Genomic DNA, 20,551 nt, shown 5'->3' with positions numbered 1-20,551 from the left:
GCGTCAACATACTAGCCCGAGAACTTAGAACCTGACTATGCACCCGGGCTACGGCCAGTTCGCATGAGGGAACAACCAGACCGGCCATAGCATCATGATACGCGCTAAGACCTCGAAGGAGTCAAACCACTCCTCCGAGGCCTCGGGGGCTACACCCGGCGGGTGCGCTCGCGCGCACCCACCGGAACGAAACGCAACCGAGAAAGGTCGGTCCCCTTGCAAAAAAGTGCGACAAAAGCCTCCAAGCGAGTACCAACACTCCCTTCGAGGCTCGGGGGCTACTGTCGGGGACCATAATTAGGGGTACCCCCAAGACTCCTAATCTCAGCTGGTAACCCCCATCAGCACAAAGCCGCAAAGGCCTTATGGGCGCGATTCAGGTCAAGGCTCCATCCACTCAAGGGACACGATCCCGCCTCGCTCAAGCCTAGCCTCGGGCAAAGGCAGCCGACCCAGGAGGATTCACGTCTCGCCCGAGGGTCCCCTCAAGCAACGGACGCACCTTCGACTCGCCCGAGGCCCAGCTCGGGCAGGCTTCACGGAGAAGCAACCTTGGCCAGATCGCCACACCAACCGACCGTATCGCAGGAGAATTTAATGCAAGGATCGTTTGACACCTTATCCTGACGTGCGCTCCTCAGACGATAAGGCCAAAGTGACCGCAATCACTTCGCCCCTCCACTGGCTGACCTGACAGGAAAACAGCGCCGCCTGTGCTACTCCGACTGCTGTGCCACCCGTCAGGGTGAGGCTGATAGCCACCAAGACCGGCCTCAGGCGCCATAGGAAGCTCCGCCTCGCCCGACCCCAGGGCTCGGACTCCACCTCGACCTTGGAAGACGGACTCCGCCTCGCCCGACCCTAGGGCTCGGACCCAACCTCGACTCTGGAAGGCGGTCTCCGCCTCGCCCGACCCCAGGGCTCGGACTCAACCTCGACTTCGGAAGGCGGTCTCCACCTCGCCCGACCCCAGGGCTCGGACTCAACCTCGACTCCGGACGACGGTCTCCGCCTCGCCCGACCCCCGGGCCCGGACTCAGCCTCGACCTCAGAGGAGCCTCCGCCTCGCCCTACCCCGGGCTCGGACCGGCCACGTCACAGGGGGGGCATCATTACCCTACCCCTAGCTAGCTCAGGCTACGGGGAACAAGACAGGTGTCCCATCTGGCTCACCCCGGTAAACAAGTAATGATGGCACCGCGCGTGCTCCATGACGACGGCAGCCCTCAGCCCCTTACGGAAGCAAGGAGATGTCAGCAAGGATCTGACATCCCCGACAGCTGTACTTCCATGGGGCTCAAGCGCTCCTCCGACGGCCACGACATCACATGAACAGGGTGCCAAAACCTCTCCGACAGCCACGACGGCACGTGCTTAGGGCTCTGGCTCCCCTTTGCTAGACACGTTAGCACATTGCTACACCCCCCATTGTACACCTGGGCCCTCTCCTTACGCCTATAAAAGGAAGGTCCAGGGCTCTCGTACGAGAAGGTTGGCTGCGCGGGAGAACGGGCCGACGCGCAAGGCTCTCTCTCTCTCCCACGCGAACGCTTGTAACCCCCTACTGCAAGCGCATCCGCCCTGGGTGCAGGACAACACGAAGGCCACGGTTTCCCCTTGCTGTTTCTCCCCCCTTTGTGTTCCGTCTCGCGCCGACCCATCTGGGCTGGGACACGCAGTGACAATTTACTCGTCGGTCCAGGGACCCCCCAGGGTCGAAACGCCGACACCTCTAACACTCCCTTAAATGCTACTGAATCGTCACTTCTTCTAAAGACAGTAACACCTATATCCGTAAAAAGATAGTTGTAACCCATTTTGCATAATTGAGAAACAGAAAGCAAATTGTAATCTAAAGAATCTACAAGGAAAACATTGGAAATAGAATGGTCATGTGATATAGCAATTTTACCAAGTCCTTTGACCAAACCTTGATTTCCATCCCCGAATGTGATAGCTCGTTGGGGATCATGGTTTTTCTCGTAGGAGGAGAACATCTTATTCTCCCCTGTCATGTGGTTTGTGCACCCGCTATCAATGATCCAACTTGAGCCCCCGGATGCATAAACCTACAAAACAAATTTAGGCCTTGTTCTTAGGTACCCAGATGGTCTTGGGTCATTTGACATTAGAAACAAGCACCTTGGGTACCCAAACACAAGTCTTTGATCCCTTGTGTTTGCCCCCAACATATTTGGCAACTACTTTGCCTGATTTGTTAGTGAGCACATAAGAAGCATCAAAAGTCTTAAATGAAATGTTATGATCATTTGATGCAATAGGCGATTTCTTTTTAGGCAACTTAACATGGGTTGATTGCCTAGAGCTAGATGCCTTACTCTTATACATAAAAGCATGATTAGAGCCAGAGTGAGACTTCCTAGAGTGAATTCTCCTAATTTTATGCTCGGGATAACCGACAGGGTATAAAATGTAACCCTCGTTATCCTGAGCCATGGGAGCCTTGCCCTTAACAAAGTTGGACAATTTCTTAGGGGCATTGAGTTTGACATTGCCTCCCTGTTGGAAGCCAATGCCATCCTTAATGCCAGGACGTCTCCCACTATAAAGCATACTATGAGCAAATTTAAAATTTTCATTCTCTAATTCGTGCTCGGCAATTTTAGCATCTAATTTTGCTATATGATCATTTTGTTGTTTAATCATAGCAATGTGATCATGAATAGCATCAATATTAACATCTCTACATCTAGTGCAAATAGTAACATGCTCAACGGTAGATGTAGAGGGTTTGCAAGTATTTAATTCAACAATCTTAGCATGTAAAATAGCGTTCTCATTTCTAAGATTGGAAATAGAAACATTGCAAACATTTAAATCTTTAGCCTTAGCAATTAATTTTTCATTCTCAAATTTAAGGCTAGAGAGAGATGCATTCAACTTGTCAATCTTAGTAATCAAATTAGCATTATCATTTCTGAGACTAACAATTGAATCATCACAAATATCTAACTTCTCAACCTTAGCAATTAATTTAGCATTTTCATTTCTAAGGTTTGAGATAATATCATGGCAAGTACTTAGCTCACTAGTTAATTTTTCACATTTTTCAACTTCCTGAGCATAAGCATTTTGACCTTAACATGCTTTTTGTTTTCTTTAATAAGGAAGTCTTCTTGGCTATCCAAGAGTTCATCCTTTTCATGAATAGCACCTATCAATTCATTTAGTTTTTCTTTTTGTTGCATGTTGAGGTTGGCAAAAAGGGCAAGTAAATTATCCTCATCATCACTAGAGTTCTCCTCATCACTAGATGTCGCGTATTTAGTGGAGGCTCTAGATTTTACCTTCTTTTTGTCGTCGCTTGCCATGAGACATTTGTGGCTGATGTTGGGGAAGAGAAGACCCTTGTTGACGGCGATGTTTGTGGCGTCCTCATCGGAGGAGGAGTCGGTGGAGCTCTCATCGGAGTCCCATTCCCGGCAAACATGGGCATCTCCGCCCTTCTTCTTGTAATACTTCTTCTTTTCTCTCCTCTTTCCCTTCTTGTCGTCGCCCCTGTCACTATCACTAGATAATAGACATTTAGCAATGAAATGACCGGGCTTACCACACTTGTAGCACTCCTTCTTGGAACGGGGCTTGTAATCTCTCCCCTTCCTTTGCTTGAGGATTTGGCGAAAGCTTTTGATGATTAAAGCCATCTCCTCATTGTCGAGCTTGGAGGCGTCGATGGGAAGCCTACTTGACATAGACTCTTCCTTCTTCTCCTCTGTCGCTTTGAACGCGACGGGTTGCACCTTGGATGTAGAGGTGGTGCCTTGCTCGATGATTGTCTTGGAGCCTTTGATCATTAATTCAAAGCTCACAAATTTTCCTATTACTTCCTCGGGAGACATTAGTTTATATCTTGGATCACCACGAATTAATTGAACTTGGGTAGGGTTAAGAAAAACAAGTGATCTAAGAATAACCTTGACCATTTCATGGTCATCCCATTTGGTGCTCCCGAGGTTGCGCACTTGGTTCACCAAGGTCTTGAGCCGGTTGTACATGGCTTGTGGCTCCTCCCCTTGATGAAGCATGAAGCAACCGAGCTCCCCCTCGATCGTTTCCCTCTTGGTGATCTTGGTCACCTCGTCTCCTTCGTGCGCGGTCTTTAGCACATCCCAAATTTCCTTGGCACTCTTCAACCCTTGCACCTTATTATACTCCTCTCGACTTAGAGAGGCGAGGAGTATAGTAGTGGCTTGGGAGTTGAAGTGCCGGATTTGGGCTACCTCGTCCGAGTCATAGCCTTCATCCCCCACAGATGGTTCCTGCGCACCAAATTCAACAATGTCCCAAATACTAGCGTGGAGTGAGGTTAGATGGTGCCTCATTTTATCACTCCACATACAATAATCTTCACCGTCAAAAACCAGTGGTTTGCCTAGTGGGACAGAAAGTAAAGGGGTACGTTTGGAAATGTGAGGATAGCGTAAGGGGATCTTACTAAACTTCTTGCGCTCAAGGCGTTTAGAAGTGACGGAAGGTGTGTCGGAGCCGGAGGTGGAGGGCGACGAAGAATCGGTCTCGTAGTAGACCACTTTCTTCATTTTCTTTTTCTTGTCGCCACTCCGGTGCGACTTGACGTGGGGAGGTGACTCCTCCCTCTTCTTGTTGCTGGACTCCCCCAATGGAGCCTTCCCGTGGCTTGTGGCGGGCTTCTCGCCGGTCACCATCTCCTTCTTAGCGTGAGCTCCCGACATCACTTCGAGCGGTTAGGCTCTTAATGCAGTACCGGGATCTGATACCAATTGAAAGCCGCCTAGAGGGGGGTGAATAGGCTCTTAAGCACAAAGACCGGGCTCTTAAGCACAACTACAAGCCAGGATTAGCGTTAGAAATATAATCGAGTTCGAAAGAGAGAGCGAAAACAAATCACAAGCGAATAAGAGCGGATGACACAGTGATTTGTTTTACCGAGGTTCGGTTCTTGCAAACCTACTCCCCATTGAGGTGGTCACAAAGACTGGGTCTTTCAACCCTTTCCCTCTCTCAAACGGTCACTTAGACCGAGTGAGCTTCCTTCCTTGATTTCCCGGGTCACTTAGACCCCGCAAGGACAACCACACAATTGGTGTCTCTTGTTTCGCTTACAAGGCTTTGAGAGTAAGAATGGGAGAAAGAAGAAAGCCAACTAAGCAACAAGAACAACTAAAGAACACAAGCCGATCTTCTCACAAGTCCTAAGAACTAGAGTTGAATTGGGGACTTTGATTTGATCGGAGGCCTTGATTTGTGTCTTGGAGTGTTGTGTATTGCTCTTGTATTGAATGAGGAGTAGTGAATGCTTGGATGTCTTGAAGAGTGGTGGTTGGGGGGTATTTATAGCCCCAACCACCAAAATGGCCGTTAGGGAACTCTGCTGTCGAAGGGCGCACGGAACAGTCCGGTGCGCCAGCCACGTCACCCAACCGTTAGGGTTCGACCGTTGGAGCTTCTGACATGTGGGCCACCAAACATTCTGGTGGTGCACCGGACAGATCCTGTTCAATGTCCGGTACGCATCTGACGCCTGCTCTAACTCTGCGCGCGCAGCCGACACTGTTCACTGTTCACTGTAGCCGTTGCAGACGACCATTGGCACAGGTAGCCGTTGCTCCACTTGGCGCACCAGACAGTCCGATGCTACACCGGACAGTCCGGTGAATTATAGCGGAGTGGCTCCCAGAATTCCCGAAGGTGGCAAGTTCGGAGTTGATCTCCCCGGTGCACCGGACACTGTCCGGTGCGCCAGACCAGGGCAACCTTTGGTTGACTTTTGCTCTTTTTATTTGAACCCTTTCTTGGACTTTTTATTGGTTTGTGTTGAACCTTTGGCACCTGTAGAACTTATAATCTAGAGCAAACTAGTTAGTCCAATTATTTGTGTTGGGCAATTCAACCACCAAAATCATTTAGGAAAAGGTGTAAGCCTATTTCCCTTTCAAGACTACTATTGCAGCCTTAATAAGTAGTAGAGATATTTGCTAGTAATAGAAAACTCAAAGGTGCAAATTTAGTGTTATATCGACAAAAATATAGAGATGGAAATGAGCCCCGATCATCAATTCCCCGTGGGGAAAATTTCTTCATTAGGCCTTGATCGTTTAAGTCATTCCCAGCATGGGTCGAGCCCAATCCTCCCTGGATCAGCCCGGTCTAAAAAAATCTCGGCTCACTATGAAATAGATGTTCGTTTCAGCCCCCTCGGGCCTCAATCCCATCCCACCCTGGCTATTCTGTGCTGAACCCGGTTGGGAAACATCCCTCCTCTCCCTGTCGTGGAAAGAAACCATGCGTGTCGCGAGGAGATCGCTTGCGACGCGCGAGGTGGCGGCGTTGCTGTGTCACCGATCCCGTCCCACCCCGGCTATTCTGTGCTGAACCCGATTGGGAAACATCCCTCCTCTCCCTGTCGTGGAAAGAAACCATGCGTGTCGCGAGGAGATCGCTTGCGACGCGCGAGGTGGCGGCGTTGCCGTGTCACTAAGGATTTCGTCGCGTTGCTGCGACAGCATTGTTGCGGCTACAACACAGAGGCGACACTATTGTGGGTGACCGGCGTCCACGAGGTCACGAGGAGAACAATAGTTGGCTGGCCCGTGCAATCCCTTCAGTGAGGACTGCTTCTCACTGAAAGTAGCCTAGAGGGGGGTGAATAGGCTACACCTGAAATTTTCCACGAAAAACTTCGAAATAGTGTCAAATTCAAGTTGCACTAGTGCAAACCGGTTCAGTTGATTTTGTTTACAACTGAACAAGTTTGAACCTGCTCAACTTAAATTAGATAAACAGTTAAACAAATGTGACAAAGTAGTGAGAGATTTTGCTAAAGACTTTGCCCTAGAGAAAATCCACTCGAATAGATGAAAAATCGGTATGAATTGATTTCACACGATTTGCACACAATATAATCGAATATGAACTAAACAACAAATTAAAGCGTTTATCAAGAACACACAAGAACACACGATTTAACCCAAGGTTCATCAACCACCACAAAGGTGTCCTACTCCTCGTTGAGGAGCCCACAAAGGGCCAGGTCTTTTCCAACCCTAATCCTCCACATGCCGACCACTAAGGTCAAGGCAATCTCTTCTCAAATTTGCTCAAAGAGCGGGTGATACAAACTGTTGGGGGTCTGCTTCGTCACCGAAGGTCCTGTAAGAAGAAACACCTTCGGAAGATCAACACAGAAGCAAAGCTGAAACTACCATCCGGGGAACTTTGGCATAGTGACACGCCTTGAGACGAAGGTTGGCACCGACTTAAAGATGGAAAGACCGATTGGCCCATGATAATCTGTGTCATGATTGTAATCAGTTATAAAGGACATGAATGTAAATCCACACAGGCTGCGTCCTGTGCCTATAAATAGATGAACAATATCCCTGTACTGTTCACGCTGACTTGTATTCACTCGCACGCCACACTTGGATTTTTACCTTCTGTCAAGCCGAAGGTATAAATGTAATTCAATATTGTTTACATTCATTCATGATTAAATAATAGTAAATGTATATTATAACATCATTCTATTATTCATGTTGTCTCCCATGTTTCATATGCTTCGTCTTTCATCTAAGTATACTATGATCATGAAGGTATGTTCTTCATGACCTTCGTCCGGAGATCGTTATATCCTCAGGGAAATAATGTTCCAAAGGACGAAAGGTATTAACCTCTAACCCATTTTTTGTGTTTCCTTATTATTAATTCATAGCAATTGAGAACAAGTCCCCAACATTGGCGCCCACCTCCGGTGAACTCACTTCCACTGATTGAGCTGATGGCTTTGTTCAACAACCAAGCCGAAGCATCTTCGGCTACGAAGCTGGTGCTTCCGATAACAGGCGGCTCAGGTTTAGAGCTGACTAACAAGAAGCAGAAGAAGGAAGCACAGAGAAGGGTGTAGCATGTTGGGGTGCAGGGACCCTTCATCAAGTCAAAATGGTCCCACATCCCAATCACCTTCTCCCAGGAGGATCTTCAGCTCAAAGATTACCCTCATAATGATGCTATGGTTATATCTTGTGTCATTAAGGGATTTTTAGTCTGTAATGTTCTAGTTGATACAGGCAGTGCAGCAGATATCATATTTGCTAAGGCTTTCAGACAAATGCAAGAGCCAGAAGACAAGATTCATGATGCTACACATCCTCTATGTGGCTTCGGAGGAAGACAGATTACAACTCTCGGCAAAATCACAATGCCAGTTACCTTCGGCTTTGTTCATAACACAAGAATCGAATAGGTCGTCTTTGATATTGTTGACATGGAATATCCTTACAATGCAATCATTGGTCGTGGAACATTGAATGCCTTTGAAGCAATACTTCATCCAACATATCTATGCATGAAGATACCTTCGGAACAAGGGCTCATTGCTGTTCATGGGAGTCAAGAAGCTGCCAGAAAAGCTGAAGGAAATTGGACAGACTCAAAAGCAATTCACAATATAGATGGAGCCGAAGTCTGTGAACAGTACAAATACAAAAGAGAGAAGGCTGCTTCGGCGGATCAGCCGAAGCCTATGCTTCTATGTGAAGACATAGTAGAACAAAAGTACTGCTGGGGTCTCAGCTATCTGAAGAGCAAGAGAAAACTTTGATAAGATTTTTATTCAACAACAAAGACAATACTACAGTAAACCTCTGTACAGGCGGTCCGGTTAGCCTCTACACAGGCGGTTCCAGGAACCGCTTGTGGTGCACCGCCTGTGATGTAAAACAACATCACAGGCGGTCAATCAGAAACCACTTGTGATAGACACACATCACAGGCGGTCCAGTTTAAAGGAACCGCCTGTGATAGACACACATCACAGGCGGTTTCTAATCCTAGCCGCTTGTGTTAGCCACACATCACAGGCGGTTTTAAATATAAGTCCGACTGTATTTCAATATACAGATTCCAAATTCATATTCAGATTCCAGATTCATATACAGAATTAATAACAGATTCAAACACAGATATGTTGCATAACATGTTCCATACACAGATTCATTCACATATCAAGTTCCATCGTACACAGATTTATACACATATCAAGTTGCATAACAACTCAACATGTCAAAGTTCCATAGACAACTAAACATCTAAAGTTCCTAACTAAAGATCTAAACACTGTGTGATATCGTGTACAAACTTAGTTCTGGGAAGTCTTGTAAATTTCTATTTGTATTGTAGAATAGCCCTTGTTGATGAAGAACTTCACGGCGCATAAAGTAAAGCAAGTCTTTTACAACCTTAGCCACGCCGACGGAAACCATATCTCTTTCTAACCATTCAGCATTGATCTTGGATTTAGGAACCTGCAATGAAAGCAAAAAGCAAGCAGTGCTAAGAGTAATGTGATGAACAACAATATAACATAAAATTGCAACATAGACAATGATAACGAACTTACATCCTCACGATTGACCATGTAATGGAAGGTGACACGACACCATTCGCATACATAATAACCGCACAGGACAGCACCCGGAGGTTGTTTGTCACCATATGGAAATAATGATATTGACAAATTAGGCTTGTCCTCTGGATGTTCGCCTCCAAGATCTTTCCAATAAAAACGGTATGCACTGCATATAAGAATAGCATTGTGAGATTAAGAATACATTTGTTAAGTTGTAATAAGTACAAGTGTGCAATAATAATCATACTTCTCTAAAATCTTCAAGAAGTCATTATACGTAGCCTTTTCCATTCTCAGTGAGTCGAAGACCACGACTTTACCATGCTTTGGAAAGATCATGATACAAATGTAGTGGTCACTATATAGACATAGACGAAAACACATGTTAAGATCACGATTGCCATAATTTGTAGTTCAAAACCATGTCGAGAACTTACTTAAAGTGGTGCGGAGCTATTATTAAGTCCTTGCCATGTTGTACATGATTATACATGGCTCGTCCAATGTATGCCGCCATTACCTTCATTTTCTTTCTCCAATTCTGTTTGACGGCTTTCTCAAATTCAGCATCATCCAAGTCTTTGTATTCTTCTCCATGTCTCCGAGCAACTTCTTTGTAGTGAGCTTGGGATATCATCAATGGGTCAAGAAACCCTGTCTTAAGTTGTTTCTTCTTATCATCCATGTATTGCATCCTACGTGTAAAAGTGTTAATCATTAGACTCTCGTTTATGTGTGCGTGTACAAAACTAACAAATATGAAAGTTTAGAGGTACTTACAAGCAAAAGAGGGTTAAGTAGTTGGTTTCCATCCTTTGTCGGTGGTACAACGACCAGAGATTGTCAAAGAATAAATGCCGCACAGGATCTATATTATCTTTGCTCCAAAATGCATCTTCTGGCACAACAAATGTGAAGTCCTCGAGTTTGTATTTGTTGCTAGCCACCATGTACCACTCATGCATTCTAATCTCCGGAGTCGACAACTTAGAAAGTTGCACCGTCGTCAAGAACGGCCTCCCATTCACAAATTTAGGAGGAACATCCTCCTTCTTGTATATCGGGATATTGATTTTAAGACGTAATGATTCTCGAATATGAATCATTCCATCTTCTTTCCATACTTCAAAATTGTCTATTTGGGACCGTGTGTGTACTCCACGAGATGCTGATTCCGCTTTTGATTGATTTGTCATAACTCTCCGCAATTTATGCAGGTAGCGTGCCACTGATTCTGACGGTTTCTTGACATCGTCAGTGGCGATTCGCTGATGAATTTTCTTTGAAGTAGTTGGCCCTTCAACATTGGTGTCAACCTTTGCTTCCTTTTTTATGTTTGCGTCGACATTCTGAGGAACAATTTTGTCTACGTCCCCCTCGTCGAGTTCCTTCGCAAGAGGTGATATGATTGTTTCAATGATTTTTGTGGAGGTCGGTGCCATATTTTCCTGCACCATGGGGTATGGAATGATCGAACTATCTTTCTGTTGCATTGGTGTTGAATTCGGCGTTGGTGACTTATGACGCGATACATGGCTTAAGATCGGCTCATCACCCAACTTGATGTCGCGTCGATGCCAAAGGACCAACTCGTTCATTGCCTCCTGCAAAGTTATGATCCCCTCAACTGGAAAGTCTATCTCCCAATCTTCATAACCACTGTCTGTGATCTCTAGAACTTGGACCACAGCATAGTGTGGCGGGACAGGATTATCCTTGTAGTTAACAAGTCCTAGTTTTATCAAACCAGTAGCGGCTTGTTTTGTTTTTGTCCCAGATCGATTGATTGGAATATGAAGAAAGCAAGACTTGTCCTCAATAATATCGTCTACAGGGTACTTGGTGCCCGATACGAATTCTTGCACAGATCCTACGCTGCTAGGGACTATAGGTGGACTCATGTGGCCTGGCTTGAGTTCAAACGATATGCATTCTATTTCTTCATTTTGTTCATCACGTCATTAATAGCCTTTTGTACCCTTTCATCAATAGTCTCTTCAAGGGTCCTTTTCGACTTCTTGTGTTTCCTATATGACGCCGCATACTCTAGAAACGCCTCTCTCCAGGAAATCTTAGAAGAGATTCCCCGAGCCTGTCCAGTGTGTTCAGGATTGCCTAGTGTTGCAGTTAGTATGTCATTCTCCCTCCGAGGCTTAAATTCGCCCTTCTTTCTCTTATCTGCATATTCTTGAATTTTTGTCGAAACTTCGCCTACCAATTCTGGATGCAAAAGTTTGCCGTCCTCACTCAAACCTGCCCGACCTAAGATCCAACGAATAGCTCGCTCATCGATATCTTTTAATATTGGGTCCAAAGTGTCGTTAGCTATAGCTTCCTCGATTATCCTGTTCCACTGCATAACTTTATGGTGATATCCGGTTGACCCTAGGCGATGGGGGTGTTTGTTCATCTTCGCTCTCTGAGAATTAGTTTCGCCCAGTTCTTTGGCCTTCAGTTCGGTCTTCTGACGAACAAATTCCTCCCACTGAGCTTGAGTGATTTTCCCCATTTTCTTGGGCGGAGGAACCTTATTCTTCTTAACAAATTCCCTATTCATCTCGGCCTTCCACCCACGAAACATCTTGGCCATAGCAGAGAGCATCGACTTCCTTATTGCATCCTCTGTGCCTTTTGGGACCTTGAATGACTCAGACAACTTAGCCCAAAGCTTATTGCGGGTGTCTTCATCTAAATCCTTCCATTTTTGAAGTGTGATTGGCACTATATCTCTAACAGTAGACCCGCAGGAATTTCGAAACTTTGTAACCACGTCAAGTGGTTCTTCACGAAACCCCTCTGCATTTAGTTTTGTTACGTACATAACTACACCTTTCATCTGATTGGGACCTCGTCGCCCTCGTTTCCGCTTATGTGAAACGGATGATTCAGGCATCGGAGCATCCTCTGTGTTTCGTGTAGAACATGCATCCTCTTTCTTCTCTTCATTTGAAATTTATATATTGAAACAATTAATGGCCTTTCATATATGAACATTATTTTAGAATATAGTCGGCATATTTCTATTTACCTCTTCATCGTTGGGAATATAGTCGGCTTCAAGCTCATCTGAGGTTTTTTCTTCCTTGGAGGTATAGGAGGACAAGGATTGTCATCACTAGAACTATCCTCCCCGCTCCCTTCACCGGAGCTGCTCGTTGTCTGCCATTCAGGTTTGGTCGCGTCTTCATCAACTTTGTTAGATGCACCGGTGCAGACCACATCCATCCTAGTAGGTACCTAGTGCACAACTAGTTCTATCAATAAGGGAACTTGGAGAAAAGGTGATTCAAAAGAAATCGAGCCCAAACCCGCCTCCGTGTCCCTCCTTTCCTCCCCAAACAGAAAGCCCAAACCCACCTCCGGAGCAGGATCGGGCCGGGAAGCACGGAGTAGATAGAAGTGCACTTTCCAATGTAGTTAGACAGAGAAGGCATGGCTGTGATGTTATAATGCTGAAGGACCCCAAGAAGAGATTATGGTCTGTCGTTTACCACCACTGCCCGTTATTTGTGGGCTTCACCGAGGGCTGGAAACATTTGGTGACAACAAACGACCTTCAGACTGGGGACGTCTGCGAGCTTGTTAAGGGGCCAAACGATGGTGAGCCAGTGTACTCTGTCCGGATGTGTGGTCACAAAATTTAAAGCCGCCCCGGCTTCATCTGTGCGCTTCTCTTCTCTTATGTCGGCTGCTAAGATCACTTAGCAGCCCACCTAAGAGAAGAGAAGCGCACACATGAAGCCGGGGCGGCTTTAAATTTTTTGACCACACATCCGGACATAGTACACCGGCTCACCATCGTCTGGCCCCTTAACAAGCTCGCAGACGTCCCCAGCCCGAAGGTCGTTTGCTGCCACCAAATGTTTCCAGCCCTCGGTGAAGCCCACAAATAACGGGCAGTGGTGGTAAATGACAGGTCATAATCTCTTCTTGGGGTCCTTCAGCATTATAACATCACAGCCATGCCTTCTCTGTCTAACTGCATTGGAAAGTGCACTTCTATATGCTCCGTGCTTCCCGGCCCGATTCAGGCATTCAGCCGATGCCATTCTCCATATAAGTCCCAAAAAGAGAATAGGGATGAGGTAGTCAAGATTGTAGGCGCTAATGCTCAACTACTAGCATCTATAGATATGGACACAAGTCCAAATTTGGTGCTACTCGGCACCATCGATATCACTAGGGAAAACAAATACATCAAAGAGATCCACTTCCCAATAGTACTCGAAGATAGTTCATTGACTTGACACTCTCTAAGATGTTCATACAAAAAACATTATCTCTAAGAGTGAAACCTACGATACTCATATCGTGTTGTTTAGGACTAAACATCAACAACCCCTTGACTGGTCGCTATCATACTCAATTCCAAAATATTTTTGCAATATGTCGGCTTGAGTAAGGAGATCTGGGCTTGGGAGTTCCTCAAAATCATCTGCAGCTTCATCATCTTCAGCATATTGCAGGGCTTCATCTTGAATAATTTTAGCCCTCTTGGAGTCAGCATACTTTTTGATGGATAGAGCACACTTCTCAAGCATGTCGCATACATCTCCAATTTGAAACAAAGTGGTCTTAAGTGTGTACACTGATTCTGGTTCACTAGTATCCACAACCCCATCAATCACTAGACTGCGAATGATGTCGACATGTGTCTCGATGACTCGAACTGAGCTCTCAACCATGTCAAGTGGCTCTTTTTCCATCTCTAAAACTGAAAATGACCAAGTCTCACAATCAAAATTGAGATCGCAACAAAGGCAGGGATTAGAGGGAAAACAAGGATGTGGCTTATAGGGCAAAAAGAGGGTAGCAGCAGATTATGATCACCTTATTTTTTATTTTGCCTACAAAAGAAGTGGAGTGTAATTGGTATCTTTTTTATTTCAGCTTGTCAAAAGATGCCAAACAAGATGCAGCTGTTAAGCATGCCCTTGCAGTTCATGCTTCTGTTTTATCTGACAATTACGTTCAATTTTTCAAACTATACAAGAAGGCACCCAATTTGAACTCATGCCTCATGGGTAAAGAGCAATATACTAGCTTAAAATGCAATATTCTTCTTGGAAGAAGTTCCTGATGTTGTAACCATTCTCATTAACAGATCTATATGTGGAGCGGATGCACTTTGAAGCTATGAAATGCATGTCTAGGTCATATCGCCCAACTGTACCTGTGGGATATGTTGCACAGATTTTGGGGTTCTTGAGAACAGATACAGGCTGTGCTAAGAGTAATGTGCTACAAAACAGTACACAGCTCCAGTAAGAAGACTTTCTTGATCTTGATTATGCAAAAATGCACCTTCCTATAGCTGGATTCCTGTTCTATGACTCCTATCAGTTCCCAAGAACTATTTAACAGTAGTGTTCCGAGCTTTGTCAAAAGAAGAAGAAGACTGAAAGTACTACTAGCTATACCTGTCTTCATTCGTTCAATCTAGTTGCCTTCTATACATTTAACGTGCAAGTTTATTTTTCTTTCTTGTATATTTCTGCACAGGCCTCTTCTTCTACACTCTATATGCCAGAGCCAGAGAACGTCGTTGCACATGGTGATGCATCACTTGCTGTTGATGACTTTTTGGCACGGACTGACGGACAACTTAAAAGGGGCAGCAGCGATGGACCAACAGTGGATACTCCGTAGTAGTATTTGGGGCTGCCGTGGCAGTAGTGCTGAGGTGGCTTCTTCCATAGAAATTACAACATGGGGCATGAAATGGAACTGACCAACGATGCCAGCAGAGCTACAGTCGGAACATGGGTCCTCTAACTGATCCAGTCATCGGGTTCTCGCATTTGCCCCAAAGTGATCTAGTCATCCAGAGTTGCACCGCGATGAGCTTCGTTGAGAAGGCAGATAAGAAAGCAACATTACAAGTTTTTAATGTCTTGGTGGTTTACTCACCCCTAACTTTAAGCGTAGAAAGAACTATGAAAAAACAACTACAGGTCTACAGCTTTGAAGCATACACGTATGTTTTCTTCCTAGACGGTCGTCTTCTTCCTCCCCGCCACCGTGTGGGTGGTGTGCGGCGATGGACATGGTGCTGGCAGACATTGTGTGCATGTGTGCATACCTGGAGGAGGAGGTGGCGGCGGTGCGCGGCGGCGTGGCGGGCGCCCAGCTCGGAGACGGCGGTGCTTGGGCTTGGGCTCGGTGACGGCGTGGCGGGCGCTCACACCTCGTGCGCCGCGCACCCCACGAAGAAGCGTTGGGCTCGGGGACGGCGGCGTGGCGGGCGCCCAGCTCGGAGACGGCGGCGCTTGGGCTTGGGCTCGGCGACGGCGTGGCACAGTAACAGCCTGGCGACGCAGTATCAATCCGGGCGAGAGTTAGGGTTCCTGCTGGAACCACCGAGGCTTTTATACTATATACACATCACATGCGGACTTTTATAAAAACCGCTTGTGATGTATAACATCACAAGCGCTTTTCTATTTCGACCGCCTGTGATATGTAAACTTCACAGGCGGTCGAAATAGAAAACCGCTTGTGATGCTATACATCACAAGCGGTTTTTATAAAAATCCGCATGTGATGTGTATGTAGTATAAAAGGCTCGGTGGTTCCAGCGCAGGAACCCTAACTCCCGGAGCTCGACACGCCACTAGGCTGCGCACTGTAGCGGCGGCGGATTTTTTTGATCTACGGGGAGAAGGTTTTGTTTTTGATTTTATTGATTGATTTCAAGAGTTTATGCATATATATGATCTCCATTTGTTTTCTTTCTCATTTTGATATGATTTTTTGCCTCAATTTTGTAATATAGACCGGAATTGAAGAAAAACTCAAGAATTCCAAGATTTGGACTTGTAGTTGATCTAATTTAAAGATTTTTTATAAAGAGTTGTCTCACCTCAAGGTACCAATATTGCTGCAATCTTGTTTCATTTTCATGCACATTAATTCGTTCATGATTTAGGGATTAAATTCAATTAATTAGGGATATTTTAATTTTTTTTGTATCATGTGCTAGGTACATCTCGATATGATCTTGTTTAACTTTCATGTACATTTATTTTTTCATGTTACATCTCGATATTGACGTTAATCAATATAGGGATAGGTAATGGACCAAGGTTGGATGTACAATGTGCCAAGACCACATCCGTCGTACATTCGACATTTGAGAAGCTTTATTGAAGCGGCCAACAAGCACGCAAATTTGCGAAAGAGTAAGGAGATATTATGTCCGTGCATCGATTGTGATAATAAGATAGCTTGGAGAGATACAGGAGTAATCCAAGCACATCTGCTAAAAAGAGGGTTTAAAAACAATTACACGATATGGTCAGAACATGGTGAGTTGGATCCGTGTGAAGTGCATGGTAATGACGAGAGAGTTGTCGCAATTTTAGATCTTAAAGTTGATGGTAAAGTGGATTATGTGGATGCTAATCAAGATTTTGAAGAATTTGATTGCGAAGAGATGTTGCGCCATATGGAACCAGAAATGTTGAGTTCTGTGGGATCGCAGAAAGGGCTATCTAAAATGGAGGGACTGGAAAGTGCCTCAAAAGAACCTTTATATGATGAATCAAAGGGTTGTGACAAAGAGTTTACTACACATCGTACAGTTCTAGAACTTCTTAAGTTGAAGGCTAGCGCCGGATGGTCTGATACTAGCTTCACAGATCTTTTGAATTTTCTATCCCAGTTACTACCAAAACCCAACAAACTACCAACAAGCACTTATAAAAGCGTAGAAGCTTATATCTCCCATAGCTCTGGGTGTGCAAAAAATTCATGCATGTCCGAACCATTGTATTCTGTATCGTGGCGATTTTGAGAACGCAGCAAGGTGCCCAGTTTGCAATGTCAGTCGATACAAGAAAAGCTACAATCAAGACTGTGTAAAAAGATTCCCGAAGAAAAATAAAAACAAGAAATCCACTATTGGACCTGAAAGTGGCGATGACACTTTTGATGACATGGATGGGAAAAAGAAGTCAAAGATCCTAGCTTTGGTGATGTGGTATCTTCCAGTAATTGATCGTTTAAAACGTTTGTTCTCAAATCCTAGGGAGGCTGAGCTTATGCGTTGGCATGCTAAAAATCGTAAGCAGAATAACAAACAGATTCGACACCCTGCTGATGCATCACAATGGAAAAATTTTGATCTTATGTATCCTGAGTTTGCCAAAGAAACCAGAAATGTAAGATTTGCTTTGGGTACAGACGTAATGAATCCATTTAGTGAAAAAAGAAGTGTACATAGCACCTGGCCCGTGACTTTAATGATGTACAACCTTCCATCATGGCTGTGTCACAAAAGAAAGTACATTATGTTGACTATTCTTATTCAAGGTCCGAAATTAGCTGGTGTTGATATTGATGTGTTCCTAGAACCTCTTATGGAAGATATGACAAAGCTCTGGAATGAAGGAGTTAGAATATGGGATGAGTATTGCCATGAGTATTTCAACTTAAGAGCAATTATATTTGTTACCATCCATGATTCTCCCGGTGGCGCCACACTATCAGGGCAAAAGACTAAAGGAAAGAATGGTTGTGTAGTGTGCGTCGATGGAACTGCTTCCATGTACCTTAAATCATCCAAGAAGTTGGTGTTCATGGGACACAGACGGTTCTTGATGAAGCAGCATAAGTACCGAAAGATGAAAGAGGAATTTAACAATGAACTGGAAAGTGAAGGTGCACCAAAGCCTTATAGTGGGAAACTTGTTTTTGAAATTGTAAAGAACATTCATGTTGTATTCGGAAAGGGAAAAAACAAAGGAGAAAAGAGAAAGAGAACTGACCCTTCAACTTACACAACTTTCAAGAAGCAATCAATTTTTTCAAGTACCTCCCATACTGGAAGGATATGGAAATTTGCCACAGCATTGATTTGATGCATGTAACAAAGAATGTTTTTGACAGCATCATTGGAACCTTGCTGGGCATGCCGAGTAAGACAAAGGACAGACTTAAATCACGCAATGATCTAGTAGATCTTCAAATCAGACCGAAACTTCATCCAGTGGATAGTGGCAAAGGGAAGCCTTACCTCCCCCCAGCTAGCTACAACTTGTCAGTTGAGGAGAGAACAAAGATTTGCAAATGTTTGCATGGGGTCAAAGTGCCCACAGGTTTCTCATCCAATATCAGCAAACTAGTCAAGATGAAGGACTTGTCTCTATTTGGCTACAACTCTCATGACTGCCATGTGATGATGACGGTGTTCCTCCCAATTGCGGTAAGAGCCCTCGAAACAGAGCATGTCAAAGTTGTCATCACACGCCTGTGTTACTTTTTCAATGTGGTTTCACAAAAAGTAATAGCTTTAGAAGACTTGGACTATCTAAAGGCATACATCATCGAGACTATGTGCAAGCTTGAAATGTGTTTTCCTCCATCATTTTTTGATATGTAAGTACACCTAATCATACATCTCGTGGATCAGATAAAAATATTAGGGCCACTATATTTACATCATATGTTTCAGTTGGAGCGATACCTGGGAGTATTAAAAGGTCATGTGCGAAATCGCGCTCACCCAGAGGGTTCAACCATAGAGGGATACACTACAGAAGAAGTGATTGAGAGCTGTATAGATTACATCAGTGACGGAACAATGATAGGTGTGCCTGTACCTAAACATGAGGGTAAACTATGTGGGAGAGGGAGAATGGGCAGGAAAACTTTTCGTGTTGAGGATTACAAGCTAGTACATTGTGCTCATGGTAGTGTACTACAACATCTCACGATAGCCGAGCCTTACATAGAGGAACACCTGGATGAGCTTCGTAAAGAAAATCAGAACCGCACAGAGGACTGGATCATGAGGGAGCAGAAACATCGTTTCAGCGAATGGTTAATGGACAAAAACATCCCATTCGGAGACTCTATGGAAGAGAAAACAATGAAGAATTTGGCTTCTGGGCCATCGTGTTTTGTGACATGATGGCAAGCATATGACATCAATGGGTACACATTCTACACTAAATCAAAAGACATGAAAAGTGTTGCACAAAATAGCGGTGTTCGTATCGATGCTTTTGACCTACATGGACAGAAGACCACATATTTTGGATTCGTAGAAGAAATATGGGAACTTGATTATGGCCCAAGCATGAAAATACCCTTATTTAAGTGCCAATGGGTACAACATCCCGTGGGGGTGATAGTGGATAACTATGGACTCACACTGGTAGACTTAAAGAAAGTAGGATATAAAGATGACCCGTGGGTTCTCGCCGAATGTGTTGCACAAGTGTTCTATGTACTCGATCCAGCAGATGAGAAGATGCATGTAGTTATTTCTGGAAAGCAAAAAATTGTTGGAGTTGAGAATGTGGGAGACGGAGATGAGGAATACAATAAGTATGAAGAGATGTTCGTCTTTAACGGTCCAGAGAGAATCAAGCGTGTGGAAAAGAAAATTGATAAGAACTTAAAGCCATACATGCGGAAAAATGGTAGTTCATGAAAAAATGTATGAATCAAATTGTATTTGTTAGCATCTATGATCGACTATGCATTGTGGTTGCCAATTAATTTAAAATCTCTCTAGTTATCTATGTGTGCTATTAAAATTCATTTAAATTGTATTTGCATATTTCTGTTAAAAATTAAATATTAATTCATTTAAATTGTATTTGCATATTTCTGTTAAAAATTAAAATATTAATTCATTTAAATTGTGTTTTCATATTTCTATTAAAAATTAAAATATTAATATGGTAATCAAATCACAATCATAGGCGGTTTTTCATTACGGTCCGTTTGTGAAAAGAATAGAGAACCACAAGCGGTCCGATACAAAAACCGCTTGTGATACTAATACATCACAGGCAGTCCGAATAGCCTGGGACATCCCAGGCGGTTTTCTAACCGAACCGCCTGTGATGTTAAAAGTCTACCGCTTATATTGAGCCAAATTGTACTAGTGAGATGTCTTTGCTTGGTCAGCCAATGATCTTTGCGATGTCAATAGAGATGTCATTGAACATTCACTCAATGTGGACACATCCTTTAGGCCAAGAAAGCAAAGACTTCGAAAAATGTCTGATGATAAAGCCGAAGGTGCTCGGAATGAAGTGAAAAGGCTTCTCAGTGCTGGTGTCATTAGAGAGGTAAAATACCCAGAGTGGTTAGCCAATACTGTTATGGTGAAGAAGGCCAATGGCAAATGGA

General features: G+C 44.4%; 1 protein-coding gene across 1 annotated transcript; it reads left to right on the top strand.

Moving 5' to 3' along the window:
- Positions 1-14,190: 14,190 nt before the first annotated feature.
- Positions 14,191-15,105, top strand: LOC109944141 (SAC3 family protein A). The gene is made up of 4 exons (XM_020548814.1): positions 14,191-14,204; positions 14,297-14,430; positions 14,511-14,644; positions 14,795-15,105. The coding sequence occupies exons 1-4, from the start codon at positions 14,191-14,193 to the stop codon at positions 15,053-15,055; spliced, it is 543 nt and encodes a 180-aa protein (XP_020404403.1). The 3' UTR covers positions 15,056-15,105.
- The last annotated feature ends 5,446 nt before the right edge of the window (positions 15,106-20,551 follow it).

Source organism: Zea mays, chromosome 2 (assembly GCF_902167145.1).
Source record: "Zea mays cultivar B73 chromosome 2, Zm-B73-REFERENCE-NAM-5.0, whole genome shotgun sequence".
Classification (NCBI taxonomy): Eukaryota; Viridiplantae; Streptophyta; class Magnoliopsida; order Poales; family Poaceae; genus Zea; species Zea mays.
This window is presented reverse-complemented; position numbering and strand designations above follow the sequence as displayed.

Bases quoted from the DNA above. Each gene is read 5' to 3' on its own strand.
- LOC109944141 (XM_020548814.1), top strand. The intron at 14,431-14,510 runs GTAAAGAGCAAT...TCTCATTAACAG, and splicing joins TTTGAACTCATGCCTCATGG to ATCTATATGTGGAGCGGATG. The intron at 14,645-14,794 runs GTGCTACAAAAC...CTTTGTCAAAAG, and splicing joins CAGGCTGTGCTAAGAGTAAT to AAGAAGAAGACTGAAAGTAC.